The sequence below is a fragment of the Aythya marila genome (assembly GCF_965140915.1).
Source record: "Aythya marila genome assembly, chromosome: 17".
Classification (NCBI taxonomy): Eukaryota; Metazoa; Chordata; class Aves; order Anseriformes; family Anatidae; genus Aythya; species Aythya marila.
This window is the reverse complement of record NC_139058.1, coordinates 13055324-13074657: the sequence shown is the minus strand read 5'-3', so window position 1 is coordinate 13074657 and position 19334 is coordinate 13055324. Positions and strand designations below refer to the sequence as shown.

At 49.3% G+C, this 19334-nt stretch overlaps 1 protein-coding gene across 2 annotated transcripts in view; it reads left to right on the top strand.

The window, feature by feature from the left end:
* Positions 1–19334, top strand: part of MMP17 (matrix metallopeptidase 17) — a 50183-nt gene that overhangs the window by 24538 nt on the left and 6311 nt on the right. The window contains exons 1-7 of one of the 2 annotated variants that reach the window (XM_082774393.1): positions 2736–2795; positions 6344–6476; positions 7822–7948; positions 13713–13996; positions 15336–15512; positions 15642–15741; positions 18283–18365. In XM_082774393.1, coding sequence (XP_082630519.1) covers positions 2787–2795; positions 6344–6476; positions 7822–7948; positions 13713–13996; positions 15336–15512; positions 15642–15741; positions 18283–18365 — 913 coding nt within the window. In that variant the 5' untranslated portion in view covers positions 2736–2786. Of the gene's footprint in view, positions 1–2735; positions 2796–6343; positions 6477–7821; positions 7949–13712; positions 13997–15335; positions 15513–15641; positions 15742–18282; positions 18366–19334 lie in introns of those variants that run through there. The other variant, XM_082774392.1, reaches the window with a different exon arrangement.

Below are 19334 nucleotides of genomic sequence, written 5' to 3'. Positions count from 1 at the left end.
TCGCAACTGCTGGAAGAACTGCATCTGGCGACGTTTCATTTAACTCCTTCACACCACATCCGAGGCTCGGAGTGATCCGGCCGTAGCGGGGAGCTCAGAGCAGCCCTCCAGGTTGCTCTCTGCATCCTCCAGGATGGCAGCAACCATCCAGCCAAAGGGGATGCCCAGGAGCACAGAAGGGGCAGGGCTCTTTTCACGGGTTGCATTCAGTGACAGCTTACGTGCTTTGAGCTATTGCTGTAGCGAGATAGAAGAATGTTAATTCAGTCATGTACCTAGTATCCCTTTGCAGCTCAGTTGACTGTTACATGCCAGGACTTTTTTCTTTTCAAATAACTAATTAGTGACAAGGATATTTCACCATGACAGGCAGCATTATGCAAAACTATTTGATTAAAAAATAAAATAATATATATAAAAACTATTCCCTGAAACTCCTGTTTTGATGGTTGTCTGGAGTTTCCATTACACAAAAATTTTTGCATCATTCATTGCCTTTGCATGGAAGTTTTTGGAACATGATGAAAAACAAAACAGTGTCTGAAACCCCTCCAAAATCCCTGGCATATTAAATCTCCACAAGGAATAATACAGTTTTATATTGAAAATACAGGAGAAACTGTATCTTGTTTTATGTTTTGTCAGTTTTTCTTGCTCAGGAAAGAAACATAAACCAGCTCTAGTAAACATTGCTCTGTGCTGTGCTATTCTGCCTGTCTCGTATGTATGGGAATTGATTCTTTGATCTGCAGTACAAAGAGATTGAAAACACTGTTTCTTTGGTCCACAGAGAATTCCTTCCTGCTTCTGCAGCATCCCTTGATTACCTCGGTGTTTCTGGGAAGGTGCTCAGAATCCATTCAACCAAAGAGATGCTGATACCTTGTGTAGCACCCACGAGGGCCTGGGGGACGTTGCCTTCCAAATCCCAATAATATCATTTCATGCACATGTTGCACGGCACGACACGTCATTCCTCAAATCCCAGGAGAGCAGCAACACATGCACAACCCTGCAAGCAAGCGTTTGAGGATACAGGGGAGCCTGAGGCATGTCCCACAAGGCCTGCAGGCAGCCAAGCTAGCATCTGGGTGCTGGCCGACAGCGAGCCTTGTCGGAGCAGAGATGCTCTCCTGCAGGTTCCGTACTGACCTGGAGGTGCCACGTCTGACGTCACCAAGTTGTACAATTTGTCTGCTGCAGACCGTGCCGTGGGACCTGCTGTCTGTGAGAGCTGTAGGTCATGGCCATTTGCAACACCTCTGTTGTTAACCTGAGCGAGCATTTAAAGCAATTGGGAGGGAGAGGGCATTGTTAGCAGCTGCATTAACTTCTACCCTGGACTCTGCACACAGCCAATTAAAAAGCTGTTTGGATTCAACTGGCCCCTCCAGCATGAGCTAATGAAACCCTTCCCGCAGTTCAGCAGTGGCAGAAACAGGCATCCTGCTTCTAACCCAAACGGCACTTTTTCTTCTAATGAATTAATCAGCTGATTACGTGCATGCAATAGCTCATTAGAGAGGTGCGTGTCAACCTTTGGAAGAAAATTATTGGCTTTGCATGGCCCAGAGGCTGTTACATCACAGGAACACGCTCCTTGGAGTATCGCAGCACCGTATGCGTCGCTCTAATTAATGGGCGTTGTTCCTCAGGTTGTTTGATCTCATGAAAATTACTGTAAAATTTGAATACTGTAAACCAGTGAAAGCTTGGAAGAAAAACTCAAACAGCCAAAAGCAATTTGCCTTTAATCTAGCTTTCAGTGGTGGTGATGTTTTGTTTTGTTTTTTTTTAATTTAAATAAATAAATAAATAAATAAGCTTCAACCCTATTTAATGGTAGCAACAGAGATAAAGTGAAGTGTAATTTGGAAATTAGTTCTGGATGTTTGAGTTGCAGCTTTATTTTAGTGATCTGGGCCATTAACATTGGTGAGTAGGGTGTTTGCCTTTTCTTTCTTGCCCAGCATGAAGCTGGCAGCATCCCATGCCTTGCATTTGGTGGTGCCCATGCCCCTCATCCTGGCAGAGGTTGAGCCGGGTGAAGCGGGCTGTTGTGTCCTGATCTCCCTAAGTATGTGGAAGGCATAAAAATGAGAAATGTATATGTATTTTTCCACGTTGCTGAAGCTTTCTGTGTTGCATGGTGGCTGTCGCTGAGGCAGGGCTGGTGTTTTTGTGCTGGGGGTGTCCTGCTGGCGGCACCTCTGGCTCAGGCTAACGCATCAGTGTGGGAGCTGATACAGGGGGGAGCTGGTCCCGTGGTGGCAGAGACTGGTGCGAAGCTCAGGGTGCACAGTGGTGTCTACAGAGTGGCTGGGGACAAGCTCTGCTGTGCTTTGGGGGATGCGACAACTGAAGCGGGAATAAAGATCTGCATCTCTGAGCAAAGGGAGTCCTGTCAACTCTGAGGGATTAAGGCTGTTTTTTTCCTGGATGTTTATGCAATATCAAGACCCTGATGTTTTTGGCTAAGCTTTAGCAACGTGGCTATTTTAATAATACAATAGAACTGGCAGAGTTTTTCTGTTTGTCCTGATTTTGCTGTTTATCCTGTTTATGCTCTCCTCATTATCCTGAACTATGTTGTCTTCTTGTAAGCACCAACCTATGACCCTTAAGAAGAAATCTTCAAGAAGAAAAACTTGCTGACTGAGACTTCTTTTTGCCTGTGGCAGTTGAACGAGCCCATCAGCTTATATAATATTAATATTTGTAAAAGCAAACTTACAGAGCTCATAAATCTTCCACAAAAGAGGGACAATATCTACATCTATTTCAAAATGAAGCAGGTAAGTAGGTTTTAGGACAAAAGGGTATTGATACAAAGGAAGTGGAGATATGAAAGAAATGAAATTGCCATTTTAATCTGAAAATTAGCTCTGTGATACTAAGGCTTTGCTGCTGCTGCTGCTGCTGCTGGAGCCAGCCTTTTACTGTGGCTCTGGAGAGCCCCAGTCCCAGATGTCTCCACAGCAGCATCTCTCCCTGGCCTTTGGTTCAAATTGCCTAAGGAGCAAGAAAGTCTGAAGCTGAAACTGGGCTTGTTTGCAGAGCAGAGGACAACTTCATGAACAGTTTCCCTAACTTTGTGTCTTAAAAAAAAAACAAAAACAAAACAAAACAAAACCTACAGTTTTGGCTTCTGTTCCCGATTTTAAGGCATGAAGCAGACTTTTCCCCATTAGGCTATGCTCAGCAGTATGGGGAACTCAGACAAGAAAAACTGATGCAGCTTATTTTTAGCCAACGACACGAGCAAGCTGCCTGCAAACGTGCACATGGAGCAGCTCTGCGCAGGATGCTGCTGTTGTGTCATCATCACGGCAGCCGCTTTGCAAAGGAAGGTCGCTTTGAAGCAGGTAGGACATATTTTGCTGGGCACCACCTGCCCACCTGGAGGGGAGAGGTAAGAGCAGGCTGTTTGAGGGCCAAGGGGGCCCTTCACTGCCCCGCATGCCATCGAGGCAGCTCTTTCTGTTTTTCTCCTTCCCGTCTCGTCTCGGAGCTGGGAGCAGCATCAGTTATCAGCTCCATCTGAACGTTCTGGGGAAGCAATTTTTTCCCCTTTTGAAAACAGAGAGTTGCTGAAGCTGCCTCTTCTCATGGGATTAGGTCAATTTGTTTAACTCAGCACATTTTTAAGGAGAAGTTTTTATCGTGTCAACTCAGGCAAGAAATATATTTAAAGAATTTTAGCATTCAGCTGAAATCACGGCTTCATTTAAACATTTTAACTTAATGAGAGTTGGAAAAAAAAGTTTTTCTTTTTTAATTTAAAAAAGGTTGAAATACGTAGTGAATGTATTGAAGTTATCTCAGCGGAGGATGTTCTCATACTTTCTACTTATGAAAGTTCATCGGTTTAACTTTTGTCCTAATTAAGGACAAGAAAATATCTGAGAAGCTTTCACAGAGCACACCTAATTAGGCAGACAATTCCTTCTGGCATTTGTCATCTCCGAGTCCAGATGCTTTTTTCCCTAATGAAATTGTCTGCCCCAGCAAAGGTAGGATGTGAAAGTTCAGTGTTATGAATTAGTTTATTGGGAGAGAGCGAGCTGGCCAGTTCCTTACGTTGGTAGCGAGATGAAGGAGAGTGGTATAGCAGAGGTCTGTAAAACTGTGGGGAAACCTGAGGCATGATAATCATGGTCTAGATGAAAAGCCATGTGCAGGGAAATCAGGTGAAAAGCACATGCTACTTTCCTGTTCCTTGTGCCTTTTCTTGAGAGCTCTCCTTTTGCTCTGAAGCAGCCAGTGGTGTTTGTGCTCCCTCTGTTCCTTCAGATCAAGAAAGAGACAAAACCTTGCCCTCAGTCAGAGCAGGTCTTTGGCCTGCTGCTACCTCCTTTTCCAGGAGGCAGGGGCACAGCTGAGCTCTGCAGGTCTCATGTACCCATGGCTCTGCTGTCCTTAGAGGAGAAACGGCACCGGCTCCACGGCTGGGGGAGAAACCAAATTAAACCACACCATCCTCATCAACTGGTGGGCCAACTGCTGAGTTCCCTGTCACAGCTGATTTCTCAGGAGCAATCAGGAGTGAATTGTGTCTCTAATTTCTGTCACAAACATTTTTGCGATGCAATGGGGCACAGAAGAGCAATAAGAAGGGAAGCGAGTGCCAAACTTGGCCCTCAGCCTGAGGGCAACAGGAGGCTGAGATGCTGCTGGTGCTTCTACCAGGCACTCGCTAACAGGTTTGTGCCATGAATCAGCAAGAAATGGCAGGATACTCTGCCTTCAGTAATACACAACCTGCTGAAACAAGGCAGCCAGGAAAGGGGTGGGGAAGGAGGAGAACTGCCAGGGAGAAATTCAGCACAGGAGCCATGCTCCCCGATGACGACGGCTGGTGCCACGGCCTCAGCAAGTGTTGGGAGATCTGTTGTAAACCTTTGTGTGAACGGTTTGATGGGGCGTGCTGGGGACATCTGGGGATGCTGTGGCATTCGGGATGGCTCTTGCAAGTGCAGAGTCTTTTGAATTTTAGTGGTAAGCAGATACAGCCTCTTGGCACTGATCTGACTACCATAAATTTGTGGCATATTGACCACGGTGAAAGTCGGGATCAATAACAGTCTTCAAGAGGCTCAATGGATCGATGCTTCTTTGATACAGATAAAGCAAATAGAGGGTAGGTGTTTGTGGTGCTCTGCATGCAGTATTATTCTCTGCTGATCCTTCTGCTGAGGTAGGAGATATCAGCGAGCAAGAAGGCAAGGAAGGATTTAGGAAGATAATTCACCAGACAGTTAAAAAGCAGTTGTAAGAAGGAGATTTACTGTGTTATTTTCATCAGTTTTAGGCTGAAAAGAGGAAGAGAGAGATCCTTGTAAAAGCACGTGGTGCCTTGGATGACAAATTCCTATTGAACAGCGGTGTTGGTTTTAATGAGGCGCTCGTGTCAGCGTGACCATGGGCACGCAGCCGTGCTGGCTCACCACGCAAAGAGGGGTGTGTGGGTCCTTCACAGCCCCCCCTTGCTTCACCCACACCTGGCCCTAAATGCCTTAAGGCAACAGGCAGAGAGGAGCTAGGCTCACTGCTGGGCCTCCCCGTGGGAAGAGCCATCAGTCGCTAAGAGTGACTTCTACACCTCTGTGGTGTTTGCTCTGATGGGCTTCATTTGGTGGCAGCTCCCTGACCACCACTGCTCAGAGTCCATCTGGGGGTGCCTCTGGACATGGGGATATTCTCCACAGGGTTTCAGCATGAATCTGTCTGCGGCTCTGGGACAGGGCAGGTGTTCATTTCCTCCTGTGAACTTGGGTCTCTGCGAATCTTAACACTCAGAATGTTGTCCCCATTTTCGGGGCCTCATGGTTGAGTTTGTTTCCAGTCAAAGCCCTGCTGAGGTTCAAGGCAAAGCTCTGCATCCTCAGCCACCGGGCTGCACTGAGGGGACTTCAGAGCCCAGTGCCTGTTCCCTAATGGGTGACAGCCCTGTCCCCACCCCACAGGGATGCTCGCATTCCCCTCTCTGTGCTCATCCCTGCAGCAGGTTCCCCCCAAGCACTGCGAGGCAATGGTGTGACCCCACGGGCAGGGCCCCGCTGCTGCCACTATCGGGGATGGTTTGCAGATGGATGAGAAAATTAGATGTCAGCACTGGAATGCATGAAGGTCACCGGGTCCTGATACTTAAGCAATGTATACAGATCTGTTGTGACACCTTCATTTGTTAGCAGAGCCCACGCTGTTCAATAGGGAAGCCGTGTGTAAATGTGTAAATGGGGATGGTATTTCCAAGCAGAACGGGCAGGACCTTCAGCACGCCCCTTTTTATGCATTTATTTCTCTCCTTTCCCTTTCTCACTGCCCTTTACCTGTGTTACAGGACTGGCTGATGAAATTTGGCTATCTGCCTCCGCCGGACCCCATCACAGGACAGCTGCAGACACAGGAGGAGCTGACAAAAGCCATCACGGCCATGCAGCGGTTCGGGGGACTGGAAGCCACGGGGGTGCTAGGTCAGTGGGTGCCAGGCCCTTCTGTCCCCGCTGTGGCAGAGGAGGGGGGATTGGCGCTGCCGTGCAGCTGGGTTGCAGCCCGTGTCTGACAGACGGCCGGGTTTGCAGCTGGAAGAGTAATTACATGGCTCAGGTGCTTTGTTGCCTTGTGCTTTCAACAACCTGAGGCAAGCAATTATTTCACCAGACCCACACACCCTTGGGGTTCCTGTCGTGCTTAAAATAGCTTAAAATAGCTCTTGATGTGTTCAAAAAGAAAAAAGACAGAGAAACTAAAGCTGATAGGTTGTTCTGTTCAAAGCCTTAATTGCAGCCTCAAATTGAGTTGAACAAAAATCTTGATTAAACCTCCCAATTTGTACAGGGAGTAATCTGGTTTCTTGGCCAGTGGGGCACAGGGCAAGGGAGGAGGAGGACAAGTCCTGCTGCTGGTGGCAGTGACCGTGACCGTCTGGGACGGGGCAGGTTCACAGCCCGGCATGGCTGGGACCATCCCCTCCCTATCCTCGTGAGGACAGGAGAAAGCAAGTTTTAACCTGGGCAGTTTATCTCCTCTCCTCCCCACTGTCCCCTCAGCTGGGCTGCTGTGGTGCTTGTGTAGAGCTGTCCCTGCCTCTGTTCAAGGAGACAATTAGAAAGAAGATGCTAATTAGCAGGCTCATCTCCGCGCAGCCCTCGCCAGCCCCTCAGAGCAGCCAGTGCCAATTGAGCAGCTGCTGCTGTGTCCCCAACATACTGACACTAAGACTTTCCCCTCCGCTCTTAATTAAACATGTGCAATCATTTCTCCTCCACCTTATCAGAAGCTGCAGGAGGCCTAGGAGCAAGGCCATACTTTTTATTGTCTCTGCGTTTGCTGCTTGGGAAGGGGGGGTTGCAAACATGACTTGGGTTTGCCCCTTATTTAAGGTAAAGAGGTGAAACCAGTATGAAAATCAGTGAATGTACAACCACCTGTATTTCTACAGGTGAGAACAGGGGCTTGAGGATTTCATTCAGTTTTTAAAACAAATAAGTAATGTGAACAGCTTCCAAATGTGCTCCTAGCTTAACAGGGATATAGTTTATCTACATGCAAACGTCTCTTGGCTTTGCCAGGGGAATAATGGCCAATTCACAGACAGAATAATTTACACTAAGGGGACAGCTAACGCTTAGCCCAAGTGGCAGAAGGCTGGGTGCTGGAGCTGAGTATCACCTCCCCTTGCCCCAGCTGGTGGGTGTTTAGAGAGTGCTTTCAGCCCTAATCCGTGCCACAGCCGGTGAATGCCGGTGCTGTGGTATTTCTTAACCCAGGGCTGCACCTTCCTCATTGTGCCCATTTTTTCCTTTTCTCTGCCACCAGACGAGGCCACGCTGGAGCTGATGAAGACCCCTCGCTGCTCTCTGCCAGACCTGGCTGGCCCGGTGGCCAGGAGGAGGCGGCACACACAGGCTGTGACCAAGTGGAACAAGAGGAACTTGTCCTGGAGGTAGGAGCTCATCCTCCACCAGTTCCGTGAGGCTGCAAAGAGACAAACGCACACACTCAGCTAAACAAGGCTTTGCAAAGAGTTTCGGTGTGGTGTGTTAGAGCATGTCCCTCTGTGCTCCTGGGACCCAGAGGACTGTTTGTTTAAAGCCTCCTCCTGCCCATCCCAGCGTGGGTTTCCACCCTCAGCTGTAGGACCCCAGCCCTGTGTGGCTGCGGGCTGGGAGAGGGGTGGATTTGGCCAGCAGGTTGGCTGGGCACTTTTTGCTGCATTGCAGCATGATTTCTCTGGAGTTCACTGGGACTTTGCGCTCTCTCAAGCAGCTGCCACATTTTTGGCTCAGCACAAATGGGTTTTTTATCTCACCTCACAGGAGGCCAAGGACAGGGAGCGCTTTCTGGTAGTGGATGCATTTGGTCCTTTTCTTCTAGTCCTTGCCATGGGAGAATATTTTTCCCCTAAAGCTGGTGAGCGATGTGTGTGGATCACAGGCCCTGCAAAACACAGAGGTTTAGGTCTGATTTCCAGGGCACCCCGCAGCCACGCTGCAGGTGGGGTCTGGAAATGGGCATCCTCCTCGTCCCTGTCCCACCGAGACCTGCGCTCTGAGACTCGTGTTTCCTCCCTCAAAGACCATGTGTGGTAGCGATTGTTCTAAGAGCTGCTGGTGTGCCCTGAGATGCTCAGGCTGTCCTGAAAACTCCTGTGAAAAAAATCCCATCAATAGATCTCCTTATTATTAATAAACTTCTCTTTGATCCTGATGTAGTCCCTAGAGCGAGTCCAGCTTCGCTGCAGTCACAAATCGGGTCTCAGCTGTTGCTGTTGACAAGTGTTGAATCCCTGGCCTTAACAGGGATTTGGTCTGCATGCCAGCACATCCCCCTGAGACCGTGTCTTCAGAAAAGAGAAATATAGAGAAATATAATTCAGCCATTAGCTTCAGAAATAAGTGATTTTGGCTTGTGGAGGGCCTCTCGTAATGGCTGGGGCAAGGGTGCTAAGGCAGGGAGAAGCCTGAGGGATGGCCCCAGCCACCAGCAGGCATAAACACTCTATCTGTCCACCAGCCCTGTCCTCACAGGTAAGAGGAATAACTTTGTGTTTCAGATAGGAAAAATTCCCTTTGAGTGAATTGGTAAAACCTGCCCTGGTGCCCTGTAAGCCTCTGAAGGCAGCACAGCAGCGGGATGTGCTCAGTTTGCTGACACCGGTGGCTGCTCTGAGCAGAGCCCAGTGGGGACAAACCCGAGCTGTGTCCCACCATGGGGCTGGGAATTGTGCTTGGAGCAAGGCACCGAAGGAAAATGTGTCTGGTTTTTCTGGTGGTCACAGCCCCAGGATACACCCCAGCCCTGCTGCAAAGAGTGTCATAAAAAAAAAAAAAAGAGAGAGAGAGAGACTATTTTATATGTCTGATATAAAAATTCCATCTCCTGACAAACTTATTTCTTCTTCTTTTCCTTTCATCCTTTCCAAGATCTTGGCTTTTGTTCAAGAAAGGGCTGTATTTTATGACTGGGAGCTGTATAAGCCAACAGAAGGCTATAGCATTATAGAAACTCCAGCATGATATTTACACCCAACACTTCAAATTAAAATAGCTTTTTAGAAACTGCCATGAAAATCTGCCAATAGAGGCATAAAGTTTTACATACTTACCTTCTACATATTGATTGAAGATTAAAAAAAAAAAAAAAAAATCAAACAAAACCAAGCTCTCTTATGCCATGCATTTTAAAGGTGAAGAAAACTTGAACAATTCCAAGGCTGGGATAAAAGGGCAAGCAAAGCGGTACCAAAGGATGCTCTCAGGATGGGCACATGCAGTGGTGGAGGAGGCACTCCCTCACAAACAAGATTTTACAGGCACGCAGGTTGCTCAGCTTTCTTCTTTTTGTCTCCAGCACAAGCAGCCTGTGGGTCTGGAAGGCTCAGGGAGCAAAAACAGGAGAGCCTGCAGCCTGCACAGCCTCCAAGCATCCCAGCACAGCTCTAGGCACACTGTCTCCTGTGCCTCATCTCCATGGGAAGTTTCCAGGATACCAAGACATATGCATCTTATTTGCATGGGATTTCTCATTGTGTGGTACATAGGCACTCAGCTGATTAGACTGAGGTGGCAGTGGGCTAAATTTGGGGTTTGGTGGGGAGCCGTCTGCTGCAGTATCAGCACCAGGAGCTGCACCCCCCAGCTTCCCAGGAGCTTCCCCTTGTGTTTTCAGCCTGGTTTTCCTTTAGCTAATTCTGCTCTAGTGCCATCACTTGCTTCTGGCAGAGGAGAGCTCCCAGCTTTAACCTCCATTTCTGCTCAGGTGTTCACTGAGTGTGGCAGCAGGGGACCAAGTGGTATAGGAGAGGGGCCCCAGTGGCATCTGTGATGTGTCCCTTGTCATGCTGGGGTAGCACCGGGTCATGGCTGAGCCTGCAGGTGTCCACCCTGTCAATTACCTCTCCTTCGTCCTCAAAAAAATCAATTTGGGTTTGTCAGGCAATCCATGACCTGCTGTGTTTGGTAGTTATCAGCATTTATTCAATCTCTCTGAAGTTTTAGGGCTGCACAACATGAAGGAGCTCTTTCATTAACCAGCAATTGATTTCTCATACATTTCTAATACTCTTTGACTTTCGTCTTTTTGAGGACAACGTCCAAAAGGGAACCTGGAAATCAAAGTAACCATTGGTATGGTTGGCCCTCCATAGCTGCCAGCCAGACCAGCCCTCTCTGGGCTCTGCTTGTAACCAGCTTGGACCCCAAGCTACTTTGGGATGGGACAAGAGAAGGAGAAGAGGGATACATGATGGACGGGCAGCAGCCGGAAATCTCGATCCACAGCCTGCAGTTCCCACAGGGAAGGGGTTTGCAAAGCTGGCACAGAGCAGAGAGGATAGTGGGGGTGTGGGGAGGGACTGGTGAGCTGATGCTGGCCTGCCCTGCTGCCCTCGTCCTCCGTGCCTCCCTGGTGGCCCAGCAGACACCAGCTGGAGGAAGGAGGTTTCTCTCTGATTACTCAAATCAGGCTTTTACCCGAGATTTGAGCTCTGTAAGGGGAGTCTCAGGAGGGATTAACATCTGAGAAGAAGGAACGCTGCTCTCCACTGGGTACCTGAGCACCATTTGCTGCAAATAATAATAATCAAGGTGGGAGGGTGCTTATTTAGCCCTGTGTGCTTTCGCGTTGTGCTGGAAATGTGCCTCCTTTTCAGTGGAACTGGGTAATGCAATGCCAACAAATGTCCTATCAGTATAATAGTCTTCTCTTAATCTCATTGAAAGCAATTAGCAGAGCTCCTGCAATCAAATCAGATACTGAGCTGCAAACTCTGATGGGATTCTCATGAAAAATAATGCTGGTAATGAATAAAGGATGTGGGGGCGGGGGTTCACTCACACCTGCAGAATGCTAATAAAAATGGGTCAGCTCAGAGGTGCAGGACCTTTTATAAGAAGCAAAGTAAGTGTTGATCCTGTTTATTCATTAATCTAACATTTCTGGTGTCAGGGATTGGAATGAATATGAATCATGTTTGTCTATTTAGACGTGGCTTTTCATCCACTGTCCTTTTACAATGGAGATCAGGTTAATTGTCCTAATTCCACAGCCGTAGAAGGTCGAGCAAGGCTTGAGGAGGAAAGAGCAGATAATGTCATCACATCTGAGTCCTTGCCCTGGGCACCACAGTCTTGGAGAGGAGGTCTTAATTCCTAGAATAAGCAGAGTGTGCGTTATGCATGTAATTACTTGTTCAGTAAACATAAGGGATGTAAAGGGCTTAATGAAGCCCAGAGTACTCTTCTGGAAGACAAAGATACTTAGTTAAGGAATATCTGGAAACCAGGTAACCTTTTTTGTATTGCAGAGGTTCACAATGGCACTTTAAATTACAGCAATAGCACGTATATGCTGTGGTGTTAGCGGGCACCATGCTCTCCGTCTAGTTATTGGCAGTCTGCTCTGTAAATAAAAATTTTCCTGACAAGTGTCTTGTCTAATCCCATGCTCATGCTGTTTGTGTCACCGTGCTGTCTGCTTTACAGTGTGTTTTGTTTGAAGTCCTGTGATTATCCGGTGCTATGTGTATACAAACAGCCTTACTTTAGCTGTAAAGCACCCTCTTTGCCTACAGACAGCAAAGGCAGAGTTATGCCCAATTTTTGCTCTTCTGGCTGTGATGTCTATTGCCTGATTTCCCATTTCATCCCCAGCATCTCCAGGCTGGGCTTCCCAAGCTCATCCAAGAAACCATTAGGCAGAATTTGGCACTTCTCACATGTCTGTTTTTGCTCTGTCCCGAATTTCATGCTCACTAGCTTTGGCCAGGTCAGGAGGTGTTACCCACCTGGGGCTGCAGCTCTGAGGGCATGCGATAGGAAGCAAACACATGAAATCATGAGCCTCCAACTTCAACCAGTGAGTCATTCCTATTCCCCTTCACTGATCCATAGTGCCTAACAATACCCAAATCATTATTCGTCAGAAGAGCTGAGTGGCGTGACATCCCTTTCTGACACCTGTAATTACCTCTAGGGGTTTAGTCAGGTCATTTCTCCATGCTGGGGTGGAGTACTGAGTGATGTTCTTCCAGCTATATTATGCAGAGGGCAAGTGAGGTGATCATAATTGTTGCTTCCTCTTTTAAAATCTGTCAGGCCATGAATATTTCATGAACACTTTGGTTGGTGTGCTGGTACACAAGAAATAAAGTGGCCATTATTACTGGGGAAGAGCTGGCCAGAAATTTTCCAGCAGATTTGTCTTTTGTCAATAATTACTCAGTTAACAGTATATTTCCCTGGAAAGTGTTTATTTTTGTCAAAACTGTCAATGAAAGATTATCCAAACATACTCTTTTAGAAGCCAAGGTGCCTCATTGCATCTTTGTCTTTTCACCCTCTGCGTTAAATCAACAGTGTTAGGAATTCTTTTTCAAGGTTTGGTTGTACAGGAGGCGTTAGCTTTTTTCATGCCAGCACAGAACAAAAGGGAGGTTTGAATGCTCTGCTGCAGGGCAAACGCCAGCACGCTGCTAGTCCCACCTGGCTTCTGTTCCAGAGCAAGGCAGAGCTGGGGATCAAGCGATGCTGTGCTAATACAGAGAAACCATGCAGCCTCTCGGTGAGGGCGCTAGGATGGTAAGCCCCAGCTAAGCAATGCATTTTCCACCAAGAAGCAAGGCAGGAGCTTCTGAATTACAGCGTGCCATCGGTCTGTCTCCTGCAGGCAAGAAGTTGGAGGGGTTTTGAATGAGGTTTATATAAAATGCATCTTTTCCTCTTCCTCCTTGTTATGGATTGCAGTTTCAGAAATTGCTGGCAGTGTCCTGGTTTTGGAGTACATTTTATACTGCCAGTAGACCTACTGGGAGATATATGGAGGCAGCAAATCTCTGCTGGATTTCCATGTGCGTGTAGGAAGAATGAGCAATAATCTGCTTTGTTGCAAGAAAACCTAGGGGCCTGCGCGTTGTGCAAAGGCTGCAGAAAGTCAGATCCTGGCACACACGGGGCTCTGGGCCAGCAGGATCTGGTGTGTCAGACGGGATCGGTATTTCCAGAGGACCCAAACTCAGTCTCTGAAATCCTCATAGCCCTGGAAGAGAAGTGGTTCAGAGCCTTGCCAACACGCATCTATGAAGCATGTTGGAGCACTTCAGAGCTACCTCACCGATGCACCAGGCACCTGCAGAGCTCTTCCAGGTGGTCCTCAGAGAAGTTAATTTCTGCTCCTGACCTATCCTCTCTTTATCCTATCCTTTCTTTCAGAGTTCGCACCTTCCCAAAAGAGTCCCACCTGGGCCACGACACAGTTCGAGCCCTGATGTACTACGCCCTGAAGGTCTGGAGCGACATCACCCCGCTGAATTTCCATGAAGTGGCAGGTAACAATGCTGACATCCAGATAGACTTCTCCAAGGCAGATCACAACGACGGCTACCCCTTCGACGGGCCAGGTGGCACGGTGGCACATGCTTTCTTCCCCGGAGACCATCACACAGCAGGAGACACTCATTTTGATGATGATGAATATTGGACCTTCCGATCATCGGGTACGTTCCCATCACCCTCCTGCAGGCCATGGCTTTTCTGGGACCTGGAAGGCTGCAGGCGTGTGTGTGACTATGGGAGCTCTCAGATGGGGGCTGCATTCTCCCACTTTTCTGTTATTTGGGTGGCCTCACTGCCACATGCCTCAGTTTTCTGTTTTTAAAGTATAGTGATGCTGAACTACCTGGTGAGGGCTCTGCAGTCTACAGAGAAAAAATAGGCAGGGGAAGCACCGGCTCTGTTTGCAGACAAATAGAGCAGAGGCAAGCACTGAGGTCCAGGAGCTTGCCATAACAGGCGTGTTAGTGGTGATTAAGTAAGAAGCAGTGCTCATTTTGTGCCTGGTGGGTGCACCCACCTGGGAAACACTCAGGTGGGGGAACGGGCTCAGCACCACCAAGGGACAAGGGGGTGACCCCGATGGCGAGAAAGCTGCCCTCTGTTTTGAAGGTCTTAGAGCTATCCAACCTTCATCTTTTATTTATTTTGTTCTCCCCAGTGATTCAAAAATAACAGCTCGGTAGGTGATATAAAAATATCCCCCAAGGTTGTCAGTTTGGCATTAAAATGTCAGAAAGCATATGTCTTGTTCTCTCCTGGTGCTGGGGAAAACAGGACAGGTTATAAACACCCCAGCTGTTTACAGGCACTGTAAATAATAGTCATCAAGAAAAAAGCAGATTTCAGCAAAAATATCCCCCAGTGCCCTAGGCCCAGTAGGGAGAGCAAAGCACTGCACAGGGTTCAGGATCATGAGCTTTGCAGAGACGTTGGCTTCCCAGCTTTTTCCAGCCCTTTTATTACACTGCTTGCAGCTGTGAACTTGGTAAGAGCCATACTTAACGTCATTGCCACCTTCTGGTGCAGCTCCGCGGGGCCCCGTTGTGCAGTGAGGAGCAGCAATTGTATGTGTGCCTGGCCCAGCCAGCCCAGAGCAGGGTGGTAGGGATGCACCGACCAGAATCTGTTTGGGGAAAAGGGAACAGAGAGAGAGCCCAGGCTGAGAAGAAAGCCACTGGGGAGGTGCCACTGCTGAATAAACTCTCCCTGATGCCCAGTCTTAGGCATCATCAGTGATGTGAGAACAAGAGGGGTGATCCCCAAGCCTGCGCAGGGCTGAGGTTTCACGCTGTGGGCTGCTGTTTGGCTTTCCATTTTCCATGATCCACTTCAATTTCCTTTTTCCAACAGGAGACAAATTCTTTTTCATATTTCACCTATTCCAAAACCTTGTTTTCCAGTATTTTCAACATATGCCTATTCCTGCTCTTACAGCCTGCCCAAACCCCCGATACATTCAGCACGGAGTGACTTTTATTTCAGCTATGTCTTTATTTCCAGACGCCCATGGAATGGACCTGTTTGCTGTAGCCGTCCACGAGTTTGGCCACGCCATCGGCCTGACCCACGTCTCTGCCATAGAGTCTATCATGAGACCCTACTACCAAGGTCCAGTGGGGGATCCTCTGAAGTACGACCTGCCTTACGAGGACAAAGTCCGAATCTGGCAGCTCTACGGTAAGTTTGTGTCCCTCTCCCAGCTGCAGCACATTTCTGCCCCAGGGAGCACTGGAACAGACGTCTTCTGGGGTAAGTGGGCTCATGGGGAGGACGGCGTTCCCCTCTACTGCTTGTCTTTACACGTAGGAGTCAGGGAGTCTGTGTCCCCCACGGCCAAGCCTGAAGGGAGCAAACCTGATGACCATCCTATCCTGCCAGAGCTGCCAGAGAACCGCTCCACTGTCCCGTAAGTCTGGTTCATTTCTTTTCAGCTGTCGGTGATGTTCCTTACTGTCACGTGTAACAGCAAAGCTCCACACCAGGGTCTTGTCTTTGCTATTTCCCTCTGGACCTCTCGTGATCTGATAAACACACACACACAGAGTGCCCCTTCTCCCTCACATCTCCCAGTCATTTCCTGCGTACACTGTTGCTTTTTTTAGCAGGGTGTGTGGACACTGGCCAGCCAGACCACAAGTGAAGTGGTTAAGAGCAGCGAAGAGTGGCAGTTGCTGTTTATTCATTAGCTAATTCTTATCATTCAAGGCATGTCCAGAAATTCTGCATTATCTTGGAACACTTTGCCTTTCCCTAAGACTTTAAATTTGACTTCTGTTAATGGCAATTTGTTCCCATCACCCTTAGGTGAACTCGTCCTTGCTGAAATTTTAATCAAACTTCTGCAGGATCCTGATTTGTGCGTGCATAAGTTACCTAAATCTTTCCACGGTGAGCAACTCCCTAATGTACCTGTGGGGGTGAATATTGGAACAAGCGGACCGGCAGCCTGACTCCAACGCAGGTTTGAGTTGGCAAAGGACTGCTTACACTGAGGGTGTCATCAGGCAGCCAGCATGCCCTCATTAAGGGAGGATCTGGATCTAGCTCATTAATAAGCATTGGAGTTACCAAATTACATTACTACCAGAGCAGCAAGGCAGTTAAGAAGGGAAGGGACACTGAACGAAAAGGCAGGAGGTCACGGTCACGCGTTTTGGCCGGGTACCAGGAGCACCCCAAGTGAGAGCAGCAGAGATGGAGCCAGTCACCTTCCCCTTCTGCTCTGCCCCACCCAGGTGTGACCCAGAGGAAGGCACTTCATCTCCCTGCGCCTTGATTCCCCACCTGTAAAGAGGGGATAGCAGCAGTGAGAGCAGGGACAGTGGAATATTCCTACAGCAACGGGGCTGTAGAAAAATCTAATCTTGAAAAAATACCTCAGGCACTGCCATTCTGCCCATCTCGGCTCCTGTTTCACCCCACTTTGCCCTCCTTGGTGTGGTGCCCGTGGTACAGAGGTGCTGAGCACCTGCACTCAAGGGGTGTCCCAGCTGCCAGGGATCACAGAAGGGCTTTCCCATTTGAATTCGCCACTCTGGGGACCTAGTGAGGACCCTTTGATGAATGCAGGTGCCACATCTGGTATGCCTGTGGTACCAGAGCTCCTGCAATGAGTGCCCCAAGGAATTAGCAGTCACAGTGACACAAAGACAAATGTCCTCCCTGCACTGCTTTAAGTACAGTGAAATCTTGGATCCAAATTGTGCCTGAAGTCTGTAGGGACTGCGAGTAAAGAGAGAGGAAAGTGCTACATGTGAGGTCTTCAGTAATGGCAAATGCCAGCAGCGTGTCCCAAACGTGGGACCTCAGTGGCGTTATGACGTGGTTCTTGTGTACTGCTGCACGTGAGAGTGCTGCCACCAAGCTGGTCTCCTCGAGGTCAGGGATACTTTGCCTTAGTCTGGAGCCTCCACCTCTCCCAGCCTAGTGCATGTCCAGTTTAAGCAGCCAGGTGAATTTGCCATGCTGTAGGTGACCTGTCTTCCTGTGTAGGGGAGCTTGTCCACGTGGCTCTGCGTGGCCAGATTTTGGCTGGAGCCTCTGGGTGCTGGGCAGGGACCCAGAGAGAGGAGGGCAGCTCTCCTGTGATGCAGGAGGCCATGGTCTGGTGACAGCAGCAGGAAACTTCGTGGTGACCTCTTCTTCCCACCCCACATGTGACTGTGAGGGTGAAGGGCATTCATGGCCACATCCCTCACTTTGTGCCTGAGCTGGTGCTGGCAGCCCAGCACGAATCTTCCATCAGCAAATTAGATTTATGTTTTCCTGACACCCACCACCGCTTTTCTCTGCACGGTCCCAGCATCCTCTCCTTGTTCTCTATCAATCATCATTTCTCACATGGGCTTCGTAGCTCTTGGGCCCTTCATACCCTGCACCTTTCCCACCCACCTTGTTAAAAGCAGCTCAGCCTGATGCTTGCCAGGTGGCTTTCCCCATACATCATGCTGCATCACCTCGCCTCTACGTCTCTCTGGTTGGTCTCGGCTGCCTTCTGCGTTGCAGCTCTGGCACCTCTCACTGGTGTCTGACACCAGCATCCCCAGGTGCCGGGGTGACATGCTGGTGGGTCTTTTCCATCACAAGTCCTGCTGCCTGGGGACAGCTGGCCGCGCCACGCTGTGCCACCAGGGAGCGGTGAGCCATCTCTGCCCCCTCCCCACGTACAACTGGTGGATGAAGAACATGTCCCTGCTCGACTCCTAGCGGTGGTCACCGGTGGCCCAGGGAGAGCATCTTCCGCAGAGCTGTCTGTGGGCTGGTGTTTGCTTGTGCCCACCTTGGAAATCCACACATGTGGCTGGGCTTGAGCAGGACGAGTGCCAGACGGACACAGCCTGTGGTCTTCTACTCCCCTGTGCTTCAGCCTGTGGCTTGGGGCAGGGAGGGGGCTGCAGGACGGGGACCCTGGGCCACAGCCCCCGCTCACCCGGCTGTCTCTGTGCAGGCTGCGGCGGGACGTGCCAAACAGATGCAACACTCACTTCGATGCCGTGGCTCAGATCAGGGGAGAAGCTTTCTTCTTCAAAGGTAAGAGATGGCCCCAGCGTGCCCGCAGCCCTGCGGTGACGTTCACGTGACAGCACTGCAGAGGCAGTATTGGTCAATAAGGATAAATTGGCTCTGAGTTTGCAGGCTGCAGAGTACTGTGGGTCCTGCGGGACCTGCAAACCCAGGAAGATGGCCCATGTGCTGCTGGCTCTTTCCGACTCAAATAAAAGGTCTGAGACCTTTAATCAATCCACCAAGGCTGGGAACGGCTGATGAGGATGTATCAGTGTCTATGCAAATCCCAGAGCCCAGCTCTGTCCTGCCAGGCACAGCGCAGTGACAGAGGTGACAAGACGCTGGTGGCCAGGGACACACAGTGCACTGTGAGTGGATGGGCAGAGATCACAGCTAAGTGGGGACTGCGAGGGAGGAGGAGGAGGAGGAGAGGGATGTGCTAGGGCTACCCAAAAGGTTGAGCGGTAAAGCGAGTGGGTTTGGGTTTTTTTTATCCAAAAAGAAGAGAAATCCAGTGAAACTGAAACAGTTTATTTTCAAATTATGAAAATGGATATTTTTTTCACCCAGCACAAATGGATTTTCTTTGACCTTTGGGGTCTGTGACCAAGGGCAGACTAGGGGGCTGGCAGATGCTGGGGATGGAGAGAGCAGAGGCGCCTGCAGCTGCACTGGGACAGTTGACCCCTCGTTGTGACGTGCACCATCAGACCCAAAATACGGGTTGAACCAGGGAGCAACAGGAGCTCTCCCTTGCTTTTTTCCTGGATGCCTTCAACTCTTCTCCCACGCTTCATCTTCTTTAATGCCGCTTGCTGTGCATCGCTCAAAGACAACACGCGCACAATTACAGAGCCATCTGGTTCCATGTTAGCAAACACTTGCTGGCAGTGAGTCCCCGGGGTGCCCGGCTGCCGACAAGGATCCCATCAGCACCTCCTCAGCTGCACAGAGACCGTCTATGCCGGCCCCCACAGGCTTTCTTTTCCATTT